This window comes from Brachycentrus maculatus, unplaced genomic scaffold (genome assembly GCF_059751285.1).
Source record: "Brachycentrus maculatus isolate JH-2025_06_01 unplaced genomic scaffold, ASM5975128v1 h1tg000375l, whole genome shotgun sequence".
In the NCBI taxonomy this organism is placed as follows: domain Eukaryota; kingdom Metazoa; phylum Arthropoda; class Insecta; order Trichoptera; family Brachycentridae; genus Brachycentrus; species Brachycentrus maculatus.
In genome coordinates this window covers 135,001-159,826 of record NW_028281124.1, presented here as the reverse complement: position 1 = coordinate 159,826, position 24,826 = coordinate 135,001, and the positions used below count along the sequence as shown (strand labels likewise).

The 24,826-nt window shown below is 30.3% G+C and overlaps 1 protein-coding gene across 1 annotated transcript; it reads right to left on the bottom strand.

Moving 5' to 3' along the window:
* Positions 1 to 1,253: 1,253 nt before the first annotated feature.
* Positions 1,254 to 17,456, bottom strand: Capa (cardio acceleratory peptide capability). The gene is made up of 4 exons (XM_088270240.1): positions 17,261 to 17,456; positions 8,252 to 8,368; positions 3,617 to 3,814; positions 1,254 to 2,551 (listed from the first exon to the last, which is right to left on the bottom strand). The coding sequence occupies exons 1-4, from the start codon at positions 17,325 to 17,327 to the stop codon at positions 2,433 to 2,435; spliced, it is 501 nt and encodes a 166-aa protein (XP_088126366.1). The 5' UTR covers positions 17,328 to 17,456; the 3' UTR covers positions 1,254 to 2,432.
* Positions 17,457 to 24,826: the final 7,370 nt, after the last annotated feature.

Sequence of the window (24,826 nt, the reverse complement as noted above, 5' to 3'; positions counted from 1 at the left end):
TTTTCCGGAATACCATTCTACAACATTTTGAGTATGTCCAAATACTTGTTCACAAATCTGGATTATCTCCAACTATAAGTTATTTAATACATTATTTTTTGATGTCTTAACAAAGATGAAGAAGAATATAGTAGTTTTGGCATTTACATGGCATACGATCGTCATAGGCTATTTTAAGTGATCACTTTACACACGTGTAACATTCACCAATTCCATCCATGATTAACAACCACACAACTCAAATTCTTAAAAATTCATGATCAAACTCGAAGCACAGTGTGCGAGACTTTACTAAAGACATCTATAGAGTTTGATAGGTCGTAAGCTCTGTAAATGCCTAGACTTTATATTCTTCTTCATCTTTGTTGAGAATTAAAAAAAATGTAAAAATTACCATGCTATCTGATAGTCGTGTTTACATTAATAAACTCAAAAAGTGGTCTTATACAAGTGTTTTACATTAAAATTAAATTAACATGTTATTCTACAATGCCAATGTCAAATCAATAAATAATTAAAAAACGTAATTTTATTCATAATATTTTATTCATTCAATATTCAATAAATAGTATATGGTTAATTTACATATTATTATGATAGTAAAAATTTATACGAAAATCTAGAATTCTATTTGCGAAATTTATACAATATATATAAAAATCGCAAAGGTTATTTACCCAGCCAAAGAAAACTAGAATTTTGAATAAATAGTAACTATATTTTTTTGGTGATATTTACATTTTTTATTAATAAAAACAATAATACTTACATTATATATAATTTTTAAAGGTATGTATAATATTTCAAGCAAATCATGATTATTTATTGTTTTTTCCATTAAAGAGAGGTTTAAATAATGTTCTTATATTTTTCCTTAATATATTTTTGATGTACAGTGAAACTTCGAAATAACGAATTCCTAGATTTTTTTTCATCTTGAACTAGCCCATGAAATATACCTCTATATAACGAATAGCGCATATAAACGTAGAAAGTACGTTAGCTTAACTAATTTCAGTATGTTATACTATGAGTACATACAAAGTTATATTTCTTATACCGTATGTATTGCGAATATTTGAATTAGACAGAATTCGTTGTATAGAGGTCAACAAACAAGAGAATAAACCTTAATATATCGATTTTCTGACAACTTTTTTATATACGTTATACCGAGGATCCACTGCATTCATTAAAAAATAATAAATAACAATAAATATAAATGTTAGTATTATTTTATAAGCAAATATATCTTTATGCAGTTATCGATTTATTTCAAGATTATACATGTTAAAAATGTAGTACAATTAATTTAAAAAGTATATGTAAATATATTTCCTTAAGTAGTTGTAAAATTGACATATTAAGCAGTATATTTTGTTAATAAAACCCAACTTTTTAACAAATTTACCTTGGGGGAATTTAACAAAAGCTTTAAAAATCAGATTATACTATATACTCGTATAATTAAGATTGAAAATTCGAAACTATTTTACATAAAATCATCAAGTTTCATGGATGGTCGATATGTTGTGTTAGATTTGCTACCTTTTCTTGGTGGATCTGCATTTAATATAATAAAACAACAAATATATAGTCTAATTTGTATATTAAAGCATTGTTAACTTTGTAATGTGGTAATATAACACTCTCCTTATCATTCATCGTTCATTTCGTGTAATACCACTTTGAAATCACACAAAGTGAACGATGAATGATTAGTAGAATGTTTTAACTGTACGGTTTTTTCACATTTATTTTATCTGACCAGATGTCTGTGTCCAGACAATCCGGTCGCTATTTAAATAAAATGAAAGTAGAAAAAACTATAACTTATATAGTTGTTGTTTATTATATATATGATGTAATATATTCTTCTAACCCTTATCCGCACCAAACGGTGCATAGGGCACTGCAACATATAAACGCAGAGTTATCTTGATCGTTAACACATGAAGGAAAGTTGATCAGCCCTCGCTTCAGGTACCAGTTCAGGGCAGTAGTGATAAAATCACTTATATTTATTTGAAAAAAAAAGATGTAATGTTGGACTACTAACCATCACGCCACTTCCCCGCAGGGGTAGGCAGAGAGAATAGAACGCCACACAACTCTGTCTTTGCAAACATTCTTCGCTTCTTCCACGTTCATGCATCTCCTCATATATACCCGTCGATTGTTGTTGTCCAAAACATTAATATCATCTAACAAGAACAGTTATTTGTAATGAAATAAAGAACTTGTTAAATTCCCAAGAGAGTGTTAAATAATTGGGTTTTAAGCAAATGTTAAATTATGGGTTGTTAAGCGTCGGTTAAATTAAGTTCTTAAACTAATGTTAAATGAATTGAGATATATTTGTTGTTCCTTAGCAAATAAATAAGCGTAGATAAGTCCAGAGTCCAGATCAGGTCAGTTTGTTTTAATTAAATTTATATATTTCTCGGAGGATCTTGTCCTGTGATTTCCTGGTCCATTTCTTCATCATCAGCCTGGTTTTCTTCGGATTCTCTGCCAAGACGGGGCGTGAAGTCGCGTTGTGAAGTCATTTCTAAAAACAATACAATTTTCTGATATAAACTCCTTTATTATTGAGTTGAAAAATATTCACTCTAAAATCTCCTAAAGCAGGGATGGTGAACTTATGGCACGAGGAGCGAATTGAGAAAAAAAATGTTTAAGTGATTTTACAAAAAATTCACTTTTTTTAACAAGACTTAAGAAGTACATAGACTTACAGACGAACGTACTACTGCTTGTATTTAATTAAAAGCTACCAGCTATGAACCCGGTATAAAAATGGTATCTAGCATCCAACAACCAAAATCTCACTAATAATGTTTTAAGGGTTCTACATTTTTAATAAAGTTTTTTTTATTATTTTTATTTTATTTTTATTTTATTTTGCCATTGATAAGTACCTACGTTATTATTTTTTCGATGTATTGATGCTTTGTCGTATTAATGCTTTGTTTTATCTACAACATTTTAAGTGTGTCCAAATACTTGTTCACCAAATCTGGATTATCTCCAATTACAGGAGTTATTTTCATGTTATTTTTTGACATCTCATCAAAGATGAAGAAGAATATGGAAGTCTGGGCATTTACGTGGCTGACGGCCTTCATAGGCTGGTTTAAGTGATCACTTTACACACGAGTAACATTCACTAATTCTACCCATTATTGACAGCCACACTATCCAAATTCTTGGTAGTTCTACATATTTATATTTATATATATATATATATATATATATATATATATATATATATATATATATATATATATATATATATATATTTTTTTTTTTTAATTATTTTTATTTATTTATTTTTATTTTATTTATTTTTTTAAAAAGTTTTTTTTAATATATGAACCAATTTTTGAAACATTATTCTTGAATCACTAGAACTTCACTAGAGACATCTATTGGTGAAACGATTTTTCATCTTTGATGAGATGTTAAAAATAATATGACTTTATTTTATCTGCTGTAGGGGATAAAAATTGCAACCGACTGAAAGAAATGGAAGGATATGGAAAAGACTATATCCAGCAGTGGAGGACAGAAGGCTGAAGAAAACCAGAGAGTCCAGCGGATATTTTTTTCTTACCTCTCAAAGCAATCATGGTCCAGGGAACGTAATCGTTGATCCCGTTCCTTTTGGACAGCCTGCCGAGACGGGGTCCGAACCACATGCCGTTGCTCATGTCGCCGTTGGCTCCCCACTGAGCGCCCAAATCCTGACCCATGGAGCGCCCAACGCGGGGGAACGGTATGAGCCCTTGGCGCTTCGAGTCGCTGTGAAGTTCTATGGAGAGAAAAATCAATTTGTTATATTTATTTTCTTTATTTATTTATTTTTTGTTTAATACAGTTTTTTACAATTTCAATACAATTTCTAAACATTTTTACATATGGCAAATTTATAGTTTTAGATTCGCTGTGCCTCTCCAAAAAAGAGACTGAGATCTTGTGCTTGGAGTGGGACTTACACTCAAGGTTTGATGTTTTATATAATTAATGGTATATTAGTATTTTTTTTCAAGATTTATATGTAATGGGCATTAATTTTTTTCGTAAGAATTTTTATTTCTTGTATTTTAAAAATTTATTTAGGTAAATTTTAAATTAGATGTTACTCGATAAATACTACTGTTTGTTAAAATATGTTTTGACACGTGTTTTGATGCATTTCGCATCATTACCAAGTATCTCAAGTTTATTAAAAAAAATGAAAAATACGTTTGTAAATAAATAAATATTTTTTATGTAAATTAAATTGATGCATAGGGAACTGCAATGCATCATTGGGTGCAGATAAGGGTAAGAAGAAGAATAAATATTAAAATCATTTAATTTCACTATCGTATGTGTCGTTGTGGTCCCGAGTCAGAGTTTCTCGGTTCGAACCCACTCTACCACAATTTGATACATATTTCTAATAATGAATCGTTTAGGCTCACAGAAATTGTGTGTAATTGAAATATTTGTATAAATAATAAAAACACAAATATTTCTCTTTTTTCAAAAAAAAATATAATTAACACTCGCTTCATTTATCACTCATCATTCGATTTGTGTAATACTACCTAAAAACACTACTTCACGACTACCGGTTTTGGAATAACCATTCCATCATCATGTCAAGGCCAAATCTACATTTGGCCCGACGATGGAATGGTTATTCTGAAACCAGTCGTGATAAAGTAGTATTTTTAAGTGATATTACACAACGTGAACGATGGAGGATAAGGAGAGTGTTATATTACCATACCACAAAGTTAACAATGCATTTAATATACCAAAAAGATATCACAATCCCGGGTAATAATATTAAAATGAATATGATAATTAATGAAAACACAAGTGAAACAACCTGTATTACAACATTTTGAGTGTGTCCAAATACTTCTTCACAAATCTGGATTATCTTCAATTATAGGAGTTATTTTTCATATTATTTTTTGACATCTCATAAAAGATGTTTCAAAATTGGTTCATTTATATAAAACTTCCAAGAATTTGAGTAGTGTAGTTATCAATAAAGGGTAGAATTGGTGAATGTTAAATGTGTATAAAGTGATCACTTAAACCAGCCTATGACCTGCCCTCAAATGCCCAGATTTCCATATTTTTCTTCATCTTTGATGATATGTCAAAAAAATTGTTTTAAAATATAGTTGTAATAAGATTTAAAAAAATAATACCCGGTATTACCATCATGTTACACAAAAAGTATTAAAATACTAGAAATAAAAAAATTAAGAAAATTGAATACTTAAAAAAATCATTGTCTTAAACAGTACTTGTAAAATGATACAAAAACAAAGATAGATGAGCCAAGATATTGCGAGGTACGTCTTATTTCAGGGGTGAGCGAATTTCAACCCCTACGGACTGATGCTGACACATTCAGATGGAATCAAGTAAGGGTGAAACCCTCAACAGCCTGGACCCGTCATTAATCATTATTATTCGGCACATTTCTCTTTATTTGATTTAATAAACGAACCAACTATAATGTAAGGTGAAATAAATGCCGCACACAGAAAATTTGTGAAACACATACAAGATATGTTCTATGAAATAAGCACCTAATTTGATTTTAATTGTTCTTTTTTATGCAGTTTATAATTTAACTAGTAATTTATTCACAATATTACACAAGTTCCATATCCCTGATAATATGAGAAATTCGACAATGCTTTAAGTGTGTCCAATTTTTCGTTTACAGCGCTGGGTTTGGTCACATCGAACACACATATCAATATATTGAAACTACGTATCAATATATGAATAGCTACGTATCTCGGCTGTCCAAACTTAAAACACAGTAAAGGACATTTTTTGTAGTACATTTTTTTGCATTTTTGGACTAAGTAGAATCTACTAGAATCCAAAAATGTGAAAAAAACGTACTACAAAAAAAATGTTCCTTACTGTGTTTTGAGTTTGGACAGCCGATCTGTTGCGTTTGTTTTCTGTTTTATGTGTTTACTGGTTTTTTATGCTGTTGCCTAATAGCACTTATTTTTACTTTTTTGCTCTTCTCTTCTTGTACATCTTAAAACTGTTTATTTTATTTATTTATTTTTTGTTATTATTTTTACTTGAACAGGGATTTGTGAACAAAAATGTTGTGATGTGAAATGTAGTAAAATTAAAAAAAAATCTGGGTCAAACATGTAAGCTTTCACCCTTGTACTATAAACAGAATAATTTACAAATCAATTTTGTTATCATTGTAGCTTGGTGATTAGAGCAACGACATTACCCGTCGTGATAGCGATCTTTCAATTCCGCTAATTTTACATTTAATAGTGTACACTGACAATAACATAATATCATGACACGAAACTATCGAAAACCCCAGATCTAATTATTGTTTTAATTGAATACGTTTAAACCAGAATATGACATCCGCATATCTGAGATGTGTTCTGCATCTGATCAGTATTGATAAAATTAGATTAGATTGGTAAAGGCATGTATGCTTAGTATATCTTACTATCATATTAACCCTCTGGCTAACAGTTTCATTTCAAAGATGTATTTAGATAAAAAAATTAAATATTTCTACAAATATAGGAAAGGAACAAATGATAATTTAAGCCAGTGGTGGCCAAATTTAAGCATTATATGTGCCAAAATTTTCCACAGAAGGGTTAATGTTCCCTATACAACTCAAATGCGATTTGTAACTTTCTTGCCTGTGATTGTAAAAGTGTCAGACGTCCAGAAGATGAAAATTTCGAAGGCTGTACTAAAGTGAGAACACATCGGTGTTAAAAGATTTAGTTCGGGGTTCAGTAATGAACATTTTGAGCACTCTCAACACAGGTGATGAAGAACATGGAGAAAAAAAAACACTCTCCGTATTGTTTATTGTTTACTTTGTGTAATAACACGTTTATAATTTATAAAAGTGGTATTACACAAAGTAAACATAACAACAAAACCATACCACAAAGTAATCAATGCTTTTAATATAAAAATACAAGAATATGGAAGTTTGGGTATTTTTAGGAACTGGTTAATTGATCACCTTACACACTTGTATCTTTCACCTTTTTACCCACGATGATTGAGACCAGTCCAGGGTAATATTAAATAAATATAGAAGTGTAAAACCACTAATAGTTATTTTCACCTACCCCCCCCCCTGTGAATTGAACCCAGGACCTCCAGAAAGGTAGATAAACACGCTAACCATTACACCACGAAAGCAGATAATTTTTTGGGCAGTTTATCATTTAATCAGATTAATAATATACGAGTTTCTGCTTAATAAAAAGCTTCTTTACATCTCACCAATAGATGTCTCTAGTGAAGTTCTATTGATTCAAGAACAAGGTTTCTAAATTGGTTCATATATATAGAACTTCCAAGAATTTGAGTAGTGTGGTTGTCAATAATGGGTAGAATTGGTGAATGTTACACGTGTGTAAAGTGATCACTTAAACCAGCCTATGACGGTCGTCAGCCCCGTTAATGCCCAGACTTCCATATTCTTCTTCATCTCTGATGAGATGTTAAAAAATAATATTAATCAGATTAATTTATTCATATCATTTTTGGGGGTACACAAATCCTGTAAATACTCCATTTTCTTCTTCATCTATTTTTAGATGTCGAAACGTAAAATTATTTTTAATATTATATAATTTATATATTATTTTAGGGTTATCACTTAAGTGGAAAAACCCAGATTTGTGATCAAGCATTTGGACACATCCAAAAATGTTGTAAATAGCTTGTAAAAGAGAGAAAATAATATGTAGATTCAGAATGCTCTCTTGATTGTACTAAGATCACATTCATGTTGAAAATCTTACTTCAGGTTTCAATAATGAAGCCTATTAAAAAATAAGCGGGTACAAGGATGCAATATGCCACGTTGGTGCAAACCTTGATTTAAATGCGGAGTATTTGCAAGCGAAATGCGATCCCTCAAACGAATGTGCGGAAAAAATTATGTTTGATATATGTTCGAATGGTGAAACAAGGAAATAATGCAAGGCTGAGATAAGCATTATCGATCAAATTAAGAAAGGTGTGTTGAGATGGTTTAGACATATGGAACGTATGAGCGAGGAAAGAACAGTTAAACAAAATTATGGGGTGAATGTAGTTGGAAAAAGAAGCAGAGGAAGACCGAGGAAAACTTGGCACAATCAGGATGTTAGTCAGTGATGGTTAGTTAGTTAGTTAGTGATTTAAATGATGTTTTTTTTTTTTAACTTACCTTCAAATTCTTCCGGCGAAATTTGCCAGGACTTGCCCAGCTGTGATCTTCCTACCCTCGGAAATGGGAATAAACCCACTGTCCCACCGCGCCGGGCTTTATAACTTGATTGAATTCCTAAAATTTCATAAAATTATAGCATTTCATACGTAAGAACATAATTTAACATTCTGAATTCTTTCGACTTTAGCATCAGCCCTACCCACTTCCTTTATCCAGTTATAACTACCTCTGTTTATACTTCCTTTTTTTTAAAATGATTTTTAAAAAAATGGAACCGGGTAGTACAACAACATATATTGCACTTTTAACCAAAAGACGTATTTGATTGTGTCCGCAAAAGTCGAAATGTAGTTTATGAATTGATTTTTTATTTATGATAAATAATATATATGTATATATATTTATATATATGTAAATATATATATATATACATATATATATATATATATATATATATATATATATATATATATATATATATATATATATATATATATATATATATATATATATTTATATATATATATATATATATATATATATATATATTTATATATTTGTAAATATATATATATATATATATATATATATATATATATATATATATATATATATATATATATATATATTTATTGTTTATTTTATTATTATTAAATACTGGGAGACGCCTGAAAACTTGAATTAAAATTTTTATGAAGTTTTTAACTTGACCAGATAATTTATTCACAAATTTAGATATATTTGTGTTATTTTAGCATTTTTTTCATATTTTTTACATTGTTATGGAATCGTATTACGGATTTTCAGAGTAATATTTGGGCATGTGAAATATTTGTTTTTTCTTGGCTTAGGAAGGATTGAATAGTCCATGATGCCAATATACCAAACAAGATCATCTTTTTACGTTTTATATAAGAAAATGTGTTTATGCAAAAGGCTCCAACACCCATTACTGAATATAACACGAGAAATATAATATCCTTTTTTCCGCGACCGAACGTAAATTTACAACTTAGATTTTTTCCTTGAATTATTTTTTTATCCATGTAGAAAATTTCCATTCGTAAAATTATGAGGTTCTTTTTTAAGGTATTACTTATTAAAAAATACCTGTAGATGAGAATTAGGGTATGATTCAATAAAAATGGTGAGAAAAAAAACTATTACTTAATTTAATGGAAGCAAAGGAAGATTGAGGAAAACTTGGCATTATTAAGTATTTCAAATGCTTGAAAGTGGTCAGGTAAGGAGTTGGAATAATCGGCTGGTATATGTGAAGAGATGTATAAATATGGCATTCTATTCTCTATGCCTGCTGCTAAGAAGCGTCGCGATAGTTGAAGATAAATTAAAGGAGTTAAAAATAAAATTGTAAGTCTTATTTTTATTTTTTAAATTAAGTCGGTAACGCAACCAATGCCTTTCTTAGTAGAACCAGCTTATCTTACTACCTACCTCTACTGCCTACCCTAGTAAGGAGTATCTAGCTTACCTTACTATCTACCCATAATTAATTCTCTGTGCACGACACTGATTACCACTATATCATAAAATGTATCATACAATATTCTTTATATCATTTTTTAACATCTCAACATGGATGAAAAAGAATATGAAAGTCTGGGCATTTACGGGGCCTACGACCTTCATAGGCTGGTTTAAGTTATAAGTTTACTAACGTGTAAGATTCACCAATTCTACCCATGATACCTTACTTATACTTAAAACCTTTATCCGCACCCAATGGTGCATAGGGCACTGCATCGAATTGATCTGTGTTATCAGAGTGTTATCTTTATCATTACTTACATGAAGGCAAGGTGATCACTCTTGCGCTTCAGGAACCAGTCCAGGGTAATATTAAATAAATATTACACTGTAAAAGTGATTGAAAACCACACTATTCAAATTCTTGGATCTTCTTTATATATATTGCTCAAATTTGAAACATAGTGATTGAATCAATAGAATTTCACTAGAGACACCGATGGTAAGAAATATTGAAAAAAAGAAATAAATTTATAAATATGGAGTCGTAGCCTTCAAAACCATATGAAATTGAAAGATTTGTGATTATCACAAGAACACAAATGTTTTCTTTGAATTAAGACGAATTCGGTTTTATATTTTCCATAGACAAAAACAATATTGTCTTACAATTTCAAACCTTGCATCTTTTGCGGGGAGGATAGTTCTCGCGAAAATATATTTGAATTGAATTGTATATTCACTTGTAAACATAACTCCCCTGTGAATTGGAAAACTTAAAACACCTATTTGCAAGAAAAAGTTTAGATATTCTTATGGGGATGATAAAAACATCCCCGACTATAATGGATCCAAGTTTTTCAATCCACCACTTAAAAGTTGTTTTGTAAAAATCTGAATATGATGCCCTCAATATGGAGAATATTTTTTTTATATTTTCGACAATGGAGGGAATGGAAAAAGGACATGTTTGGAATTATTTGTGTATGAAAGAGTTTTAAATTTCATATCGACTCGAGTGCTTTCTGAATATATTTACGTGAAAATATTATATTTACGAGTAGTAAATACGTAAAAGGTAAAAAAAGTTAAAATATAAATTTTTAGATTTTTTACTTCAAATTTAATGTTTTACACACCAAATTTGACGCCTAAATAATTAAACGTTTAACAAATCAAATTTGACGTTTTACAAAAAAATTGGACGTTGTATTGTGTATTATAAAAAAAATTAAAACCTTTAAATATAAGAAGTGAAAAACATGTATATGTACTCACTTATTATGTCGATGGTTGCTTCTCGTTGGAAGGGACAAGGTAGAAAGTGAATTAATTAAAGTCCAGGTGTAACTATTTGATTGTAAAACGTTTTAAATGTAAATTTTTATTGTATCTATTGTATGTAATGTATATAATCTAATGATAAAAAAAACTAATAATAAAATAAAATAAAAATAGTATTTATATGTAAGTATTTAGGACAGGCCATGCCTAAAGAGCCGTAATACGTAAAGTAAGAAAATGTATGTATCTATGAAATAAATAAATGAATAAAAAAATATACTGAAATTAAATTGTTCAACTAACTTTTGTATTCAGTTATGTAAATAATAATACATGAAAAAAAACAGTCTAACTAACCATCACTACACTTTCTACATGGGTAGGCAGAGAAAAAAGAACCCCACACCAATTTGTCTTTGTGATTTGATCTGTGATTTGATTGATTGAATTCAGCATCATCAACACCGGTGTTTGACAATGATGCTGAATGCATCGAAACATGGGTCATAACATATTTTAAGAAAAAGTGGTATTTCTCAAGTAAAATTTAAATTAAAAACGATTAGACTACCACACAGTGACTGCTTAAGCAATTAATGAAAATCTATCATTGTTTTGTACATTTTTAAATACGTTTAACTTGGGTACCTCGAAATCAGAGTACCTACATATTTTATTATTTTTCAATCTTGTTATACGCCCTACTTTTGAGAGATACAGCTTATACTGTTGACTCTGAATGACAAGTTAATTTTCTTTGTCAAAATACTGTCAGTGGGAATATTCCCGGTATATTATTATAGCAGTGGTTCTGAACCTTTTTGAAGTTAGGGAGCACTTTTGATCATAAGGAAAAACGCCGTACACCAAAACTAATGATCCAAGAAACATACAAAGAAAACGTTGATTGAAAATATAACTGATTTATTATAACAGCAAGTTAAAAATTACATTAATTAAAAAAAAAACACATATAACATAAATACTCGAATGAATTTTATGCGGCGAAATTTAATGTAAATTATTTAATGTAACACCTGAGCTTGTCGGCTTTTACAAATTTCAGCGATACTAGGTTTAATATTTTGTGGGTATACTAGCAAAAAACGTTAACTCGAAAGTATGCAATTTTGACTGAATGATGCAAATTGTAAAGTTTTTAACATTCTATAAACTGGAAAAATAAATAAAGTAGTTTGAAATATCACATTTATTTGATTTTAAAAGTAAATTCAACATTAAGTTTGATTGCGGGTATTTTATTCATGCCAAAAGCTTTACAAAACAGGGATTTTAATGTTAACATTTTTTGCCAGTATACCCACGATTTGATAAAGCTTCTTTCATTTCTTTATCTAAATTGGTAAGCCAAGCTTCACAAATCAAGGGTCACAATTTTTTTCCATGAACCTACCATCGATGGAGCACGGTCTGTACAAATTGCTACACATAGCTCCCATGACATTTTTAATTGTTCTAAGAATAACAAATTTTGGTTTTCATAATTTCGCGAAGACTCGCAATAAGCTCATGGATCACCAGTTGAGAACGACTGTATTATAGGTATATATAATTTTTATTAAAAGAAATAATATTTCATTTCGCGACATAATCCCAGGATTTAAGGATTGAAAGATCCACCCTCTTCTGATGATAAACGAGAACTTTTACCATCATAAAATTACATCTTTTTCTTTGTTTTGTCACTCACCCTCGCTTCTTTGTTTTTGAAACAATGTTGATTTTGTATCTTATCAACAGTTTAGAGAAAAATAAGACTTAATTTTAAAACACAACAGATGTCACTTTTGATGAAAAAGTAAAGGGTTATTTATGAAATACGAATGGAAATACACTAAGTATTCTCCAGCACGGTAGATGAACATGCTAACCATTACACCACGGAGGCGGAAAAAATATTGTGAAAAAAAAAACTTTTAAACTAATAAAATAATGAAAAGTCCCCCCTTTTCAGTTAAACTGGAGATTAAGAGATTAAAAGGTAAAGTGTAATAATTGTTTTTATTGCACCGTAAAAAATAAGCCGTTGAAAATAAATTTTTCATTTGTCATTAATTTAGAACAGGTGTCGGAAATTTAACCTTTAACGATTTCTTATATCAAAAAAAGCCCTTCTTTTAGGATATGCAATAAAATATATTGAGGACAAAAGAATGTAAGTCAAAAAAGTCATTTAAAAATATTTGATTGAATGAATTAGCAAAGTTAATAGCAATGTACTCTTAAGCTGCTGTGGCTCAGTCTGGTTATATGGGAATAAAAGAAAGTGGAAACTTCTTATATGTTAAAATTTATAATGTTTGCGGGTATATAACATTTAAGCAGCTGTTAAGAATCATACGTTTTATGTAATTTACTATCAATACGACTGCTGTAATTAATGCTCTATGCACCGTGAAGGGCAGTTAAGGATATTTTAATAATTAACTATACCCTGAAACGTAAAAACAAATATTAGAGAAAATCGTAAATACCAAATTAATACAAGATTTTTTGAAGCAGTATTTTTTTAGAGGTTATAAATGCTTAAGATAAAAAAATATTCATTTTAATTGTTACTATAATCGTTTGATAAACTGAACTTAAAGAATGGATAACTTCTTCAAAATAATTCGATTTTTTAATTCGATCATTTAAAGCTAATCTATGCAAAAATTGGTAACGTATTGCGTATGTCTAGCTTCTAATATATATGAAATTTTCATATTAAAAATAATAAACTGGAAAGACATATAAACCGAGAATCAGTAACGTATACGAGTATCACCATTAACATCGTTAAAGTAGCAGTAACTCATTAGTCACAACTCTATCTATACTCGTTACATTGATTATCAGTTTGTACCGATAGTTCATATATCGCTCACTCCTTTCAAGAACGTCATAAATAAAAAATCGTCAATTTTCAGCTGTGCATGTTTTCGGAGTGCCCAAAAAATGTACTATATCCCAGCAAAAGAGGCATATTTTTAACTCAATATTTACCCGCTACAGGGCAGAAAGTGTTGTTATTGCATTTTGAAGAAAACGTACTGTTTAATTATTATTTAAATATACTAAATATTTTTCAAATGGAGAAAAATACTTCAGGTTTTACCTTAAAAGATCTGTTGCACAGTACAAAGTTCAAAAAGTGGATTGATGTTTAAATATAAAACATTGTATTATATTTTTAAACTTAGAAAACGTTCTCCTGAAAAATTTAGTTTTTCGATTTATGACGTTCTTGAAAGAAGTGAGCGATATTTACTTTGTATCACCGTACGTCAGTCAATTCACAACATTGTAAAAAGAGTTTTTCGATTCCCCATAAACTATTTTCTCTACACCGCGTTGATGAAAAGACCCATTATTCAAATTGAAAAACTCTCTGTAAATTTCCTAGGAGACATGGGTTCCTGTTGCATCTGAAGTGCCGATTGAATTGATAAAAAGTATTGAACAGACAAACCTAGCTGGCATAAACTGACATTCTCTGCAGTGCATTTTATTCTGACAATGGAAGTTTGTAAAATAGGTGTGTTTCAGATTTGCTTTAAAATTCTATCTTGTTAGATTAAATAATTATCTAACCATCACGTCACTTTCCCTCAGGGGTAGATAGAGAGAATAGGACGCCACACTACTCTGTCCTCGCAAACATTCTTCGCCTCTCCCACATTCATGCATGTCCCCCAGTTGCAGCCCCAGAAACCCCTTAAAATATTTGGTTTTTAAAGATGTTTTTTAATGCGCGAATCAATTTCAGCAAAAACATTAATCAAACACAATCAATCTTCAGCTTAGTAAGTAAAATTTTGGTTAAAAATGGATAGATGTTGCCAAAAAAATTAAGAAATGAAAAACATGTATCGACTATTGTATAATAGGATCAAAAATTTTATCTTTTAGTTTATAGATTTGGCGTTTAATTTGTAGAACTCCATTTTAATTTATATATTAAATGTTAAAATCAGATTATTTTTTGATATAATTTTTTTTTTATTTTTTTTTTGACATCTCATCAAAGATGAAGAAGAATATAGAAGTCTGGGCATTTACAGGGCTGACGACCGTCATAGGCTGGATTGAGTGATCACTTTACACACGTGTAACATTCACCAATTCTACCCATTATTGACAACCACACTACTCAAATTCTTGGAAGTTCTACATATATATTTGAACCAATTTAGAAACCTTGTTCTTGAATCACTAGAACTTCACTAGAGACATCTATTGGTGAGATGTAAAGACACTTGTTAAAATCAGACACTTGTTTTTTGAGGCTACAAGTATTTTATTGTTAAAAAAACATTTTTTGGGGACAATTTTTTCGCCTAGTTATGGCATTTTCAAACGAATGTATCTTTTAGAATTATTTAATTTTTACGTGATTTCGTTTTAGTGGGTACCTATACATCAGTATGTCAAAAACTTTAAGTTGAACTGACAAATAACAAAAGAAAAACCAAGGCAGCTTTCCTATTGATCTAAAGCTCACTGCTCTTTCCAGATCTAAAGCATCCTCATTAGTACCGGGAGTAAAAGCACTTATTTGTCAAATAGGTACCCTACCAAATGTAACATATTCGTCTTAGTTTTTACACACAGGAAAGTGCCAGTTAACATAATATATATCCCTAATTAAGGAAGTCAGCCCATTTAAAATCGGCAGCCATTGCTTAATCCAGCGGTCTTCAAACTTTTTGGCGACGGATCCCTTTAAAAACTAACTGACCCCCTTACTATCACGCCGCTTCTCCGCACGGGGAAGCTGAGAGAATAAAACGCGACATCAGTCCGTCTTTGCAAACAATATAAGCTTCTTCCACATACATGCTTCTCCTCATACATACCCGCTGATTACTCCGAGTTTTGTCTCGACCACGCCTAAGTATTTGAAATACTTGATTTTGCCAAGCTTTCTTCGATCTTTCTCTGTTTCTATTACTAACTGCATTCACCCCATAAATTTATTTTAGTATTATTTCTTTAATCGTTCAATTCAAGTGCCCAAACCATTTCAACGCATCTTTCTTAACTGTATCGATAATATAAGTTATATTTGAAGCACTAACTTTGTAATTTTCCATTTTATAACTAACGAACTAACTAACCATCACGGAAGAGTCGAAGAACGTTTGGCGTGGTTTGGGTGTGGCGTTCTATTCTCTCTGCCTACCCCTGCGGGGAAGCGGCGTGACGGCTAGTTAGTTGAGTTAGTTTTATGTCACGTGCATGTCATGTATATTATTTCAAATATAAACACAACTATAAAGAACAATTTTCAAGATTTTTTTTTATATGTTTCAGCGACTATAATGATTTTTTCTATATCTCCATATTGATGAAGAAAATAAACCAAAGAAAACCATTGTAAAAACCAGGACTTCCATATTCTTCTTCATCTATGTTGATATATCATTATGAATAACTCCTAAGATGACAAAACCCAGATTTGTGAACAATTATTTGGAGACCCTCAGAATATTGTCAATTAAAACAGTTGTTTAAATAAAGTACTGAAATAACTCGACAATGCCATTATATTTATCTGGATAAACATGATATTATTTATTTAATTATTAAAATGGCGTGCTTTTGAAAAGAATTAATAATTCAATTTTATATTAAGAAATAATATTTTACTGAAAACTACATTTGATTCACAAAAATATAAGAGGAAAAAAAACATAAATAATTTTTTTTGATCAAAGGCCCAAAAACAAAAAAGGCTGCATTTACTTCCATCACTTGTGGCTAATCTTATTAAAGGTATTGTGCGAATTGGTTACATATTGCGTAAGTATCTCTATTTACTAAAATTATTATTAATTTGACATTTAAAACATACATGTATGAAAGAAATATAAACCGAGAAAAAGTAATTAACAAAACATGTTTTATCATATATCACATTTGATTCACAGTTTCATCAACACATAAAAAAAATAATGGCAAAAAATTTTTAAAGGGAAATAAAATACAAGAATAAACTTTTTTTGTGTTTTTGTATTTTATTTTTACTTTTTCTTATAAAACTTTGGTTTTCACATAAAATAAGATATGACCATAATTTATTTTACAAATTTATAAAGTAAAATATTTTTTAAACGTATACTCAAATGAGTCGTTGAAAAAAATACAATATATTGAAAACGTGACTTCATTTTAAAAAATTTTTTTAGAAGTAAATTTTGAAAGGGAAGAAAATATTCCAAATGAACTTACCGGAGCTTTGCCCCGACGCACTCGCCATCCCGAAGAAAAGCACAATATATACAAACAACATTTTCATGTTTCAGGTAATCTAGTTGCAAATAATTAATAAAAGAAAAGGAGCTAAGAATTTCAGCTTTGAGGTAGCGATTTCAGGATTCAGGAGATCTCGCCCTTGTTCCTTGCCCTGAAAGCGCAGGTGAACTGTAAAGGCTGTGCCGGAGGCTCCCCTTTTATACTCGCGGCCCGCCACAGCCTCCTAAAGGTACATAGGGGGTGTATAGACGGCTGCGTTTATATGGGACAACAGGTAGTTTCAGCGAATTTATAACACAGTTGATGCCGAAATGTCGATTTTATATTAATTGCCCCTTGAACTGAAAAATTATGAATTTATATTTTATGTATTGTATGTCTGCCTCAGTAGTGTGGTGGTTAGCGCATCTGTCTATCGTGCTGAAGGTCCCGGGTTCGATTTTTAAGAGGATCAAAATAAATAAGGGTGGTTTCCACTTTCATTATTTAATATCACGCTGGACTGGTACCTGACGCGCAGGGCTGATCACCTTGCATTCTTTCAATAAACGGTCAAAATAACACTGCGTCAATATGATGTAGTGCCCTATACACCATTGGGTGCGTATAAGGGTAAGAAGAAGAATTATATCGTATAAACATTGTTAGCCTTGTGGTAAGGTAATATAATACTCTCCTTATTATTATTTATCGTTGACTTTGTGTAAAACCTCTCCAAAACGCCACTTTATGACTACTTTAAATTCAATTGCGGTTAATTCAATATCAGAATTAAAGAATATTGAAGGTGTCTTAATAATAATTTTTTTCTAATTACATACCTGACTTTGATTTTTTTGTCGTCATTTCAAATACCAAATTTTGAAACACCCTGTTTCATGCCTGGGTTCGAAACACTATGGTATTTATTTTTACCACAATTTTGTAACGGCTCTCAGATTGATGAAAATATTGCACTTTGTATTACTTTGTTAAAATTTTACAAATTCCCCATGAAACGAATAATGTGAGTTTATGTTCACATATTTCAAGAATTGTTTCAAATATATTTAAATTTTCGTTTTACTTGGTAAATATCACTATTTCTTAAAATCTTTTATGACACATGTTTTAATGCATTACTGATTATTATCGGTAATGCATTACCGATTAGTATATTTACTGAAAAAAATATCTTTAGATTTTTAAGATATTTAATCGATATTTTCACTAGATATTCTCTGTGAAATACATAATGTGAGTTTAAGGTTATATGTATGAAAATTTATCAAAAATTCTTATAATTCATTTCAATTTAATAGAGAAAAATTACATATTATTTTTGACATCTCATCAAAGATGAAGAAGAATATGGAAGTCTGGGCATTTACGGGGCTGACGACCGTCATAGGCTGGTTTAAGTGATCACTTTACACACGTGTAACATTCACCAATTCTACCCATTATTGACAACCACACTACTCAAATTCTTGGAAGTTCTATATATATGAACCAATTTAGAAACCTTGTTCTTGAATCACTAGAACTTCACTAGAGACATCTATTGGTGAGATGTAAAGAAGCTTTTCATTAAGCAGAAACTCTTATATTAGTATGTGAAGTCCGAATCCTGGATTATAATCACACACATGAGAAACGCCAGAAAATACCATTTTCATTTTTATTATTTAAGCTTATAATTTAACCAGACAATTTATTTTCAACATTTTGAGTGTGTCCAAATACTTGTTCACAAAATCTGGATTACCTCCAATTACAGGAGTTATTTTCATATTATTTTTGACATCTCATCAAAGATGAAGTAAATGCCCGACTTCCATATTCTTCTTCATCTTTGATGAGATGTCAAAAATAATATGAAAATAACTCCTGTAATTGGAGATAATCCAGATTTTGTGAACAAGTATTTGGACACACTCAAAATGTTGAGAAAAATTACAGTATGATTTTTAAGATATTTAGTAAACATTTTCACTTATTTTATTAATTAAATACTCTAATACACCACTTTAATGAGTTTTATTTTTATTTACTAGTTTCGAAAAGGACAGATGTTTTCAAAACAACTCGTAAATAAAAATAAAACTCATTAAAGTGGTATATTCAAGTGTTTAATTAATAAAATAATCATGTCATTCCACAAAGTTAATGCCAAATCTATAAATAATATAATATATTCACTAGCTACAGAAACACATACTTATTGTGAATTTAAGCTTACATATTTTTTAAATTTATCAAAAATTGTTTTGAATAAATTTTAATTTAACACACAGAGAAAAATTACCTTGTAATTTAAAAAATACTTTATTATAAGAAGATATTTTTACTATTATTATATTATATTTTCAGCTACAGAAACACATAATGTGAATTTAAGCTTACATATTTTTCAAATTCATCATAAATTGTTTTAAATCAGCTTTTATTTAATAAACAGAGAAAAATTACCTCACGATTTTCAAGATATTTAATAAAAATAATAATAAAACCCTTACCGCACCCCAATGGTGCAAAGGGCACTGCTTCATATAAACGCAGTGTTATCTCGATCGATTACACATGAAGGAAAGGTGATCAGCCCTCCACTGCAGGTACCAGTCCAGTGTAATATTGAATAAATATTAGAGTGAAAAAATCACTTATATTTATTAAACCCCCCTGGGAATCGAACCCGGGACCTCCAGAACGGTAGGCGAGCATGCTGACCATTACACTACGGAGGCGGACAAGATATACAAGATATTTACTTGATATTTTCACTAGCTATTATCTGTGAAACACATCATGTGAATTTAAGCTTATATATGTTGAAATTTATCAAAATTTGTTTAAAATAAGTTTCAATTTAGTAGGTATACAGAGAAAAATTACCTTGTGATTTTTAATACGTTTTACAATGAAGACAGGTAAATGTACCTGTATGTCTTTATAGGCACTCCATAGGCGTGCGGTCTTTTAACGCGATAAATTGGAGCATTTTCGGCTTCTCAACATAGATGAAAAAGAATATGGAAGTCTGGGTATTTACAGGGGTTATGACCTGTCACGAGCTGGTTAAGTTATTACTTTACAACATTCACCAATTCTACCCATGATAAACAACCACACTTCTCAATTTTTTTGGAACTACTTGATTTATTTATCGAACTCGTAGCACAGTATGCGCGAGTTCAAAATAGCAACATGTGGTGGGATAAAGAAAGCTGTTATTAAGCAGAGACTTTTTCCATTTATATGTGAGGTCCGAATTAGTGAATTATATTCTGATACTTCAGAAACGCCGGGAAATGTGATTTTTAATTTATTTTAGCTTTATTATTTTATTCATAATATTTTGAGTTTGTCTAAATACTTGTTCGAAAATCTGGATTATCTCCACTTAGGAGTTATTTTTTAACGTTTTTTTTAAATATCTTAACACATATGACGAAGAAAATTGAAGTCGTAAAGGAAGTGGAAGCCCACTTCGAAGCCCCGTGATTGCCCAGACTTCTTCTTTATCTATGTTGAGATGTCAAAAATATTAAAAAATCTTAATTGGTGATAATTTAGAATAATGAACAAGTATTAAGATACTCTCAAAATGTCGTTACTGTAATCATTATGATATAATTAGTAGTTATTCGTACTGATAATCCAAACCCCATTTAAAATCCATTTTTGCGTTATTCATTCGTTATACTTTTTTTCATACACATTTAAAAAAAAGCTTCCCTTCCACAAAAGCTACACCACGTCACTGGTGAGTGTGCCCGCTTAATAATTACGTGGTAATACAGCAAATGTTATAAAGGAGTTTCGAACTTTTCTTTTAAGCAAGCAAATTTCTTTTGAGTTTGGAAAATTCATGGAAAACCTAATCAGGCGCAAGCACCTACCTGGGTCTTTCAAGTAAAATTAATCATAAGGGTAAAAGTTATCGATTACGTTGCATAAGTATAAGAAATTTAAAAATAAAATCAAAGTAAAGTACGATTTTTAAGATTAAAAGAAAGAATTTACAATAACATTCAGAGTGTTATAAAAAATCACATATGAAGTGTTTGTAATTAAGATTATATCGATATCTCAAAAGGGAAGTTTTAAATTCAAGTTTTATTTGATAAATATCACTTTTACTTCAAATCTATTGTGTGAGGTGTTTCGATGCATCAATTCATCATTTTGAGACACAATATAATAACAATACAATGAATGCATCGAAACACGTGCCACAATAATTAAAAAAAAAACAGTGGTATTCACCAAGTAAACTTTAATTTAAAAAATCGGTAATATTACCACAAAGTGACTGCCAAATCAATAAATGAGATTGATAGTATATTGAGGTGGGAGTTCGGAAGTCTAAGTATTAGCAGAATGTATTGACCCGTCATTGGCTGTATTAAGTAAAAACAATACACAATTTATTTTTCGACATCTCATCAAAGATGAAGAAGAATATGGAAGTTAGTATGTGAGGTCAGAATCTAATAAAAAGAGTTTCTGCTCAATAAAAAGCTTATTTTCATCTCACCAAAAGTTCTCTCGTGAAGTTCTAGTGATTCAAGATAAATGCTTCTAAATTGGTTCATATAAAGAACTTCAAAAAATTTGAGTAGTGTGGTTGTCAATAATAGGTAGAATTGGTGAATGTTATACGTGTGTAAAATGATCACTTAAACCAGCCTATGACGGTCGTCAGCCCCGTAAATGCCCAGACTTCTTCTTCATCTTTGATGAGATGTCAAAAAATAATTTGAAAAATAACTCTTATAATTGGATATAATCCAGATTTGTGGACAAGTATTTGGATACACTCAAAATGTTGTACATTACACATTCTCCATTCTACCAGTGATTACTGAAATATATATGTATAAATAAATATGTAGATCAAGATAACACCGCATCAATGATCCGATGTATTTATGTGTTTGTATATAGTGTTTTAGGATTAATAAATAAATAAATGGCGGTTTTAAGCTTTGAAAATGATAATTTACTCGTACGATGAAGGGATTTAATTAGCAAATGCAGTTCTATTTTACATGCAAATATTTATTTGCTGACATCTACAACAATATTATTCTCTAATAATAGAAATGCATTTCAAGTATCCCTACAACATACTCCTACTGCAACCAATTTACTCAAATAGCACCAGTTTGATATACAGAGTAATATACAAAAGGATGCTGTACAAATAAAGTGACAGGATCATCAAACAGAGACTCCATGTCCTTATTTGTTATGGCTTGGTTTCTATATGAATAGGTTTATCCTCGTTTAATAACCCAAACTCAACAAAATTTCAATTTTAACTACCTGGGATAAAATAATATTAAAATATAAATTTACAACATTTTGAGTGTGTCCGAATACTTGTTCACAAAATCTGGATTATCTCCAATTACAGGAGTTATTTTCATATTATTTTGTAACGTCTCATCAAAGACGAAGAAGAATATGGAAGTCTGGGCATTTACGGGGTTGACGACCGTCATAGACTGGTTTAAGTGATCACTTAAGGGTAAGGTTAAGGTTTTAAGGTTTCTCAATTGGTTCATATTTATAGAACTTCCAAGAATTTGAGTAGTGTGGTTGTCAATAATGGGTAGAATTGGTGAATGTTACACGTGTGTAAAGTGATCACTTAAACCAGCCTATGACGGTCGTCAGCCCCGTAAATGCCCAGACTTCCATATTCTTCTTCATCTTTGATGAGATGTTACAAAATAATATAATATGCTTATTATTTTTTTTAAATTACGATAAATTGTCTTAAAATTCAAAGGATAAAATAGTTAAAAATAAAATGTTCCTTAACAAAAAACAAAGCAGCGAAATTGTATAATGTATAAGGGTTTGAAAATGTACGATGAGATGCCTTACATTCGTATGAAGAATGAAAAGAGTCTGAAAGAATTTACAAAGAAATGTTTTGTGTACTGTGAGATGATGTAAATATATACTTGTACATGTATGATGTTAAATTAAGTGTAAAAATAAGTGTTTGTATTCAATGTAATACAAGCTAATTAATAAATAAAACGGATGATATATACTTATTTATATTTTTTAAATGCAGTATGGGTGTTCAAAAATAAGAATGGTGAATGCTGGACAAATGTATAAAGTGATCGCTTAAGCCAGCCAAATGCCAGGTCGTTGGCCCTGGGATACTTGGACTTCCAACTTTTTCACATAAATATTACAATACATATTTCATATCAAGTTGAGATAACTACATATAATATTTTGATTCAATTCATATCATTATTTTCCCTTCACATTTTGTTTTGCTATCCGCGGCATTTTATTTGAACGTGACCACGTGAACAACGAGGGATTGATTACTGTAAAATTCTTTATTCTTTCATTGTACAACACATAGAACAACACGTCCTACCGCAATCATAACCATAACACGTTTCATCATCCCTCTACGTGTAGGGGTGTTGTCATCCCTCATTTCCCGACCAATATGTCATGTCCTGTGTGGCCGCTACACCCTGTTCCTGCCGCTACTTAATCCTTTCGTCCACCCATGGCGTACGCTCCGAACTCCTGGATTAGTGTTTCCTAAATAATGGTCAGTCAAATTGTATCGCATTGCGAGCACATACACGAATTGAGAGGGATTTGAGGTAAAAGGCGCGTCATTAGGGTATTATCGTTATTGAGGTGCGCTGATTTATGTAGAAAACTATTGTATTTATCTGGGTTAATTTTTATTTAAAAATATTTGTACATTTTATAAAACTGTTTTGTAAAATGGTTTTTTTTTATGTGAATTTTTATATACACAATTTTTATATTAATGACTTTTCGTTATTTAAAAAAAAAAACACATGAGAAAATAATATATATAGCGTAAAATAAAGCAATTTTTCATTTACGGCTCTTTGTTAGGGTCAATATTTATTTTTTTTTCTTTGGGGGTCAAGGGATCTTGCATCCCTTATGTCACCGCGACCATGTCTGGTATATTGTGACTTAAAAAATATATACACGGGCGAATGAAAGTGACTAAAAATCCACTGTATTATTTACATAGGGCTATTTTCGTAAAATGTATACATACATACATAAAACGGTTTATCAATTAAACTACAGCCAGAAAATAATCGACGTTCTTGAAAGGAGTGGGCGATATATTTACGGAAATTTTACTAATCGATAAAATAAAATACTGAAAATGTATTGACAGGGCATTTAACTAGAAAGAACCTACATATTTAAAGATTGTGTAGTTGTATATTAAAGTAAGGGTAGAGGAAAGTAATGTGATCTTATGACGTCACGCGGTACTAATGAAAAACGCCACTGTCTTTACTGAGATTATCAACGGCTCACGGGCGTCGCGTGGTATTACAAACTTTAAAGTGGTCCATTCACTGTCGGCTTTTGATCGAACATCAAAGTTGCAAAAATTAGTCTATCATAGAGTGTTTTGCTATGAATTTTCGCTCATAAGCTTTCCTCGTCCTAACATAAACGGCTATTGCGAATTGGCGTATATTGCATTTGATCAATAATTTAGAAGTTTCAAAATTT